The sequence below is a fragment of the Gymnodraco acuticeps genome, unplaced genomic scaffold (genome assembly GCF_902827175.1).
Source record: "Gymnodraco acuticeps unplaced genomic scaffold, fGymAcu1.1, whole genome shotgun sequence".
In the NCBI taxonomy this organism is placed as follows: Eukaryota; Metazoa; Chordata; class Actinopteri; order Perciformes; family Bathydraconidae; genus Gymnodraco; species Gymnodraco acuticeps.
In genome coordinates this window covers 767-7,500 of record NW_022990741.1, presented here as the reverse complement: position 1 = coordinate 7,500, position 6,734 = coordinate 767, and the positions used below count along the sequence as shown (strand labels likewise).

At 41.5% G+C, this 6,734-nt stretch overlaps 2 protein-coding genes across 2 annotated transcripts in view; one reads left to right on the top strand and one right to left on the bottom strand.

The window, feature by feature from the left end:
- The window catches only part of med11 (mediator complex subunit 11), a 5,061-nt gene extending 2,363 nt beyond the window's left edge, over positions 1 to 2,698 (bottom strand). Inside the window, exon 1 of the mRNA XM_034231930.1 lies at positions 2,458 to 2,698. Coding sequence (XP_034087821.1) covers positions 2,458 to 2,527 — 70 coding nt within the window. The 5' untranslated portion in view covers positions 2,528 to 2,698. The remainder of the gene's footprint in view (positions 1 to 2,457) is intronic.
- Positions 2,602 to 4,229, top strand: pelp1 (proline, glutamate and leucine rich protein 1). Its single transcript, XM_034231931.1, has 3 exons — positions 2,602 to 2,868; positions 3,051 to 3,115; positions 4,067 to 4,229. Exons 1-3 carry the CDS (start codon positions 2,728 to 2,730, stop codon positions 4,212 to 4,214), a joined length of 354 nt encoding a protein of 117 aa, XP_034087822.1. The 5' UTR covers positions 2,602 to 2,727; the 3' UTR covers positions 4,215 to 4,229.
- The last annotated feature ends 2,505 nt before the right edge of the window (positions 4,230 to 6,734 follow it).

The window sequence follows — 6,734 nt, the reverse complement described above, 5'->3', positions numbered from 1 at the left end:
TAATGAACAAGGATTCCCCAAAGGTGGAAACCATATTCCATGGGCTGACAACGCATCTCAAGTATGCAGTGGTTTAGAGTAAGTACATTAACTCAAGCAGGGGTAGACATTAAGGGTAAAAAGCCACTGGCCCTCCGGGCCGGTGGAATTGTATTGTCACTGGTCCCACCATTGTAACCACTGGCCCGGAGCATTCGTCCGAAAAAATCGACTAATAATGAAGAAAATTAACACATTTGTTGCTATAGTAATGTATGCACAAACTACATTACTACTTGTACTACAACATTTGAACAATCAGTTCTTCCTCATTTCCCTCAATTGTTCATATTTGGTTTATTAAAATAATGATATTGTGGTCATTGTTAAAAAATGTCTGCTATTATTATGAGTATTATTATTTGTATAATGCACTTTCTGCCTTCCTGTCATTAGGAGTTAGAAATGTAATGGCTATATATTAGATTAGATTAGATCCTTCATTATCATAAACTGCTGGGACATTTCCCTATAGCCAATACCTTTATATTTTCTACTCTTCACTTACTTGTCAGCATAGGTCGGCATTGATGTACAGAGCCGACAGAAGACCTTGTTTATATTGGCATCATATTGAGAGGTGCAGCCAGTGACGCATCCTAAAACCAGGAAGTAAGCTGCTGGTTCCCTCAGCAAAAAGCAACGGGATTTCTCCACAGGTTTTTGGAAAATAGCTGGAAATAAGGTCTGTGGAAAACAAACCTGTTTGATAAATGCACGTTTTGTTCAGCCGGATAATCTCCACATGTCTACCCTACTTTTATAATTTTCGAATCATAAATCTAATCGATAGATTATAAAAGGGTTTTAGGACGCGTCACTGCACCACTAGAAGCCAACTCCATCGATCAAGCTGAAACTTTCTCTCCCTCTTCTTCTCATGCTCCCTGTCACTCTCCTTTAACTCCTCCGGTGACTTTCTTTTATTTGAAGATAGTTTTTTGCCCGGCGCTTGGCCGGTTACCGCTGGTATTAAAAACATTTTGGCGAATGATTAGGTGGCGCGATAGTCTGTAGTGAAGGAGCGCGCTCACGGGAGCCTGCTCGCGCTGCGCTCCGCAGCAAACAGCTGTTTTCTTTTCACCCAACAACGACAAGCTACTCACGAAACGCTATGTTGTAGCGTTGATAAACGAAACAATTTAACTAAATTGCTAGTCAAAATACCAATACCACAGGAAACATTTTTTTTTAAACAATATTTTTAGTGGCCCGAGCGGGCAAGTGGAAAGTACGTTATGCTGGCCCGGGGTGTCTAAATAGTGCTTCCGGGCCAGCGGGCCATTTATAATGTCGAGCCCAAAAAAAAAAAAAGTACAAATTTGAGGGACTTGTACTTTACTTGAGTATTTCCATTTTTTGCTACTTTGTACTTCTACCCCACTGCAATTCAGAGGTACATGGTAAACTCCACAACATGTATTTAATACATTTAGTTACTTTACAGATCTGGATGAATTCTTTCACACACAGTGACGTCATGAGCTACCCACAATGCAACGCGCGCCATATATATATATATAAATACGCCATTTTCCTGGAGGTGCTAATATCCTGGAGGTGCTAATATAAACAGCTAGCTAACGTTGCCAGGCAGAGCGCACTAGGTTTTTTTTCTGAATTAACGACCGAAGAAATCGCTGCATGTCTTCGGATTACATCTCTGGACTTGAGGGGTGTGCTCTAGGTCGTTACCAGCGTAAACTATAGCTGTGTGGGTTGTCGGATTGCCTTTACAGACTGCCTGCAGATGTATGGAAAAACGACTCTCGAAAGTGCCCGTCAGTCGATTTTGGCAGCATCTACGTCTATCTTCTGGAAACACCAGGTGAATACCCCACTTGTCACAATAATATTATCATGCCAATGCATATATGTGGTATTTTAGAGTTGACTATATTGATTAAGGCAATAGACTATGATATTCTGCTTGCACCTCGCGTGAAATGGCGGATACCGGAAGTACGGTGTCGCCCTCGGCCCAAAACCCGTATGTGTGTGTGTGAAAGAATGATGTGAAATATAATCAAGTCTTAAATCAGACTTTAGTTCCACCTGGAGTAAATCCACAAGCCACCCTGCAGTATACAAAGTCATTCAAACTAGCTGCACCTTTACCAGCTTTGAGAACACTTTAATGATCAATCATTATAAAACATCTCATATATATTATTCTGAAATTGACCAATCTGCACAATGAGTACTTTTACTTTTGGTACTTTAAATATACTTTGATGCTAATGCTTTTGTACTTTTACATGAGTCACATTTTGAATGCAGGACTTTTACTTGTTCCAGAGTATTCCTACACTCTAGTACTTCTACTTAGAGTTAGGTACAACATCTGAGTACTTCTTCCACCTCCCCAGCTATACATGATGCATTATTTCTGTTGAAGTTAGTGAAACGCTTCCTCACCAGCACACTGCAGGGTCGTCGCTATCTCCTTCTCCACCTCCTCCAGAGCTCTGAGCCGCTCGTTCGCCATGAGCAGACGGGAAACAACCAGCAGCTCTCAGAGAACACCTTCTACTCCCACACAGTCAAACTTCACCCTGTGGACAGGAATCAATCTAAAACTGCTCGACTGACTGAAACCTGAGCACAAGCGACTAAAGCGGCACATCAACAAAGAATGCGACGCCACTCAGTCGCACAGTTGTGACGTCCGTTTATCACAGAGGCAAGATGGCTACATCGGCTTGGATGCGTGGCCCCTCTGCTATGCGACTAACGGAGGGTTTGGTATCGGTTCTGAAGGAACAGCGTCCCGAATATCTACCCACTTTGTTGGCAAACTACAGAGAGCATGGCGTGTTTCAGACCCAGGTACAACCCGCCCCGGGGAAGCACGTTAGCTTGGAAGCTAGTTAGCCGCTGTGCTACTCTGCTGCACGCTGTGTTGTTCCCTGACATGTGTAACTGCAGAAGAGCTGTGGCTGATAACTAATCAACTTTCATCAATAATAGTAGTGTCGCGTGTATTTTAAACTCCTGTGTTTCCCTTTCAGGGCGCGAGCGCTGTTGGTGGTCTCGTGGGTTTCAGCAATGCCAAACTGGGCTCGAGCAAAACCAGGTGAGAAGAAGTCAATTTGATTTATACAGTTTTTGTTTTCTTACAACAAAGTTAAATTACATTATGGTCAAATTTAAAGATAAAAAAGTCCTGTTTCTTGTCAGTTGTCATAATATTTCGGCCTTCACTAAACATGTGACATCAAAGATATGGTGTTAATGTCATTGCATCATTTATTTTTGTGTATTTAGGCAGAGGTGGAAAAAATACTTAGATATTGTGCTTGAGTTAAAGTACCAGAGTGTAGGAATACTCTGTGAAAAGTCGTGCAATCAAGGAATGGCATCAAAATATAGTTAAAGTAGTCATTGTACACATTGGTCCATTTCAGAATAATATATGTTTTATAATTAAAGTGTTATCAAAGCTGGTAAAGGTGCAGCTAGTTTGAATGACTTTGTATACTGCAGGGTAGCTTGTGGATTTACTCCAGGTGGAACTAAAGTCTGATTTAACACTTGATTATATTTCACATCATTCATCCACATCTGTGAAGTAACTAAAGGTATTTAATAAATGTACTTATTTACTTAACCTCAATGCAAAGCACATTACTTACAACAAAGTTAAATTACATTATGGTCAAAATAAATATATAAAAGTCCTGTTTCTTGTCAGCTGTCATAATATTTCAGCCTTCAGTAAACATGTGACACCAAAGATAATGTGTTAATGTCATTGCATCATTTTTGTGTATTTTGGAATTATATTAATGGTATGGACGTAATCATCATAATAATAATACTACTAGATCATACTTTCAATATATAATGTCTCATTGTTTTGAGATACTAATGAAATATTTTGATATAGTTTCCCCCTTTTTCTGTAGATACTAACTTATTTTAATGAACGTTTTGTTTTATTTTGAAATGTAATTCTAAACTGCGATTAACAAGATGGAAGTTTAAGTGTCATTATAGAGACATAATTGTGTGTGTGTGTGTGTAGGTTTGAGGGGCTGTGCCTGCTCTCCATGCTGGTCAAAGACAGCTCCAGTGATCTGTTCCAGCAGCACTGTGTCTCCTGGCTGCGCTCCCTGCAGCAGGTCATCCAGGTAGGATACACATACAGGCACACACATCGGCTGTCATGGTAACTACATAACTGACTTGCTGTATCGATATGGACATGACCTCGAACAATTGTATGCTATTTTCTTATTGTACCGTATAAGGACATGACTTAGATAGTTTTTGTATTATCGGCTTGTCATACAATATTTGTATGCACACCTTAAAGAGCCTGTGACACGAGTTTACCCCATCATCCAAACCCATCAATTTGAGTAAATATTGTCCCCTTGAAAACCGTTACTGAACTGATTTTGGATATTTGTACTTTGATAACCATTAATCTGCCCTTCAATGTTGACCATTTTCTGGATCTTCTCAGGGATTCTTCAAGTCCCGCCAAATTATGTGTGGCGTCATTGCGGGCACAGCGCTCCAGCTGCACCGTTCAGGATCCCAGCATCTGCATGTAAACGCACGATGGCGCACACAGCAGCAAGCTCAGACAGCGATGACAGTTTCATTTTGAACGTGTCTGAGAGCTCATACAAGGCTGAAGGATCGGTTTATGTTGTATCTGTTAGAAGTTTAGGAATTAGGTGCGTCAATATGGGCGATCATACGGTCATGTTGCCAGTGGTGGAATGGGACTAAAAATCATCCCGGGACTCTCGACCGGCCCACTTCGGTACCGCTAGTAATTTGTCAACTGGGGGAGTGGGGGATGTCAGGGGCGGCGGGTGCTGTAGATAGTAAATGTAAATATGTAAATATTTGTGTCACTTAGTGCTGTAGCGACGCGTCGACAATGTCGACGCGTCGACTTCAAAATATCGTCAACGACATATTTCCCCGTCGATGCGTCGCTACACACACGTGGGTCACCCAAAGCAACAAGCAGTTCGCAATCGCACTTCAAACACAATGGAGACTGAAACGGCTACCACCTCCTCCTCACAGGATTGCGCACGAAGCCCCCAAACGAAAACATCTCGCCCTAGGTCTTCAAAAGCATGGGAATATTTTAAAGTTAGTCCAAAACGCAAAGATATTTATATATTTATATCTCACTGAAACTGCTGCATAGCCTAGCAGAAGCAGCAGCTAGCTGTGGTGGCTACCATTAGCAGCTAGCATTTGCTCTCCGATTTTTACATAAAATGGAATTATGGATTATAAATTCAATCATTTTTTATACATAGACGTTAAAAACCTATGGATTAACCGATTCAGCCGCGTTTTTTCTCATTTTAATGCCATTGAACACGTCTTTTGATCAGATTACGGTGGTGAGACGATCTCCCGAGAAGCTCTGTGAAGGTACGTGTTGTGATGACTGTATTTGCTTCCCCTGTCGCGAGTCCGGATCACTCAGTGATGATACTATATACCTACATAATCTGTGGAGTCTCAGCTTTAATCGGATATATTGTATGTGCAGCTACGATAAGTAATAAGGGTACTTTTATCTTGAGTTCTGTGCCAATGTCCGTTAGCATTTTTCGCTCAGGGGTCATTTAGATGCTTCTTATGAGACTTGTGTTTTGTTTTGGTAAACATGGTTTGTATCGTCAGTTAGCTGAGATTATTTCCGTTAATCTGGTATAACACATTAATAGGTTCTTAAATATTAAGATCCCCTGAGACACAGTATCGTGAAAAAAATTTTTTTTACATTACGTTTTTTATGAATTGAACAACAGAAAAATAATCGTTAGATTAGTCGACTAATCGATCAAATAATCGCCCGATTAATCGTTTTCAAAATAATCGTTTCCCCCCAGCACTAGTGTCACTGCATCCTCGTAAAATACAAATGCAATGTCTGTGTCTTTGACATTAGCGCTGCTAGCCACCTGTGCCCTGTACTACGAAGCCAGTTCAACAGACCCTGGATATGTTTGAGTAACAAACAAACTAACAAACGAGATCTCGCTAAGCGGTCCTACGACGCTGGTTATCAACTCGGTAAATCAAGCCAGGGTTTCTCTCACCAGCTGAGAGCGCGTTCACGTCTAAGACACGAGTGGATCTGACTTTAATTACATTTGACTCGAGTGTTTCGTCAACATAATGTGTTGCTTAAAATAATACTTCTGCATACAGTATGTGACACTGTAAGTGTTGCACGGCCAGACACGGCAGATAAGGAAATATATGATATATTATGATATTATATGATCGATGATCTGATTGATGATGTAATATGAATGATAAGTGCGACACGTCGGCGTCTTCTCTGCATACGGCAGTTTAAACTGTATTTCCTTTATCCTGTAATATGACTTGAGAGATTTAAACTCCGCACACTGAGTTGATCTCTTTTCTATAGACGCCGGAGGCGGGCAGCGTCAGGTAAAAAAAAGTTATTTAGCCTTCCCAAACCTGAGCCTCACGCGCCGCCTATGGGGGATGTGCTAGTGATTTATCCGACCGGCCCACTTCGGTACCGGCCCATCGGGATTCGTCCCGATGGCCAGTCCGCCACTGCACCCAGCCCAGCCCACGTAAACTGTCAACGGGGGGAGCCTCGCTGCGGGGAAACGGTGGACCTAGTGTCCCGATCGGAGTGGGAATAATAATAATAATCCGTGCATTTTATCCAT

What these genes read in the sequence shown, in the direction of transcription:
- pelp1 (XM_034231931.1), top strand. Translation starts at nt 2,728, where the DNA reads ATGGCTACATCGGCTTGGATGCGTGGCCCCTCTGCTATGCGACTAACG. An exon ending in ATGGCGTGTTTCAGACCCAG is followed by an intron (nt 2,869 to 3,050) that starts GTACAACCCGCC and finishes TTTCCCTTTCAG; the next exon opens with GGCGCGAGCGCTGTTGGTGG. An exon ending in CTGGGCTCGAGCAAAACCAG is followed by an intron (nt 3,116 to 4,066) that starts GTGAGAAGAAGT and finishes GTGTGTGTGTAG; the next exon opens with GTTTGAGGGGCTGTGCCTGC.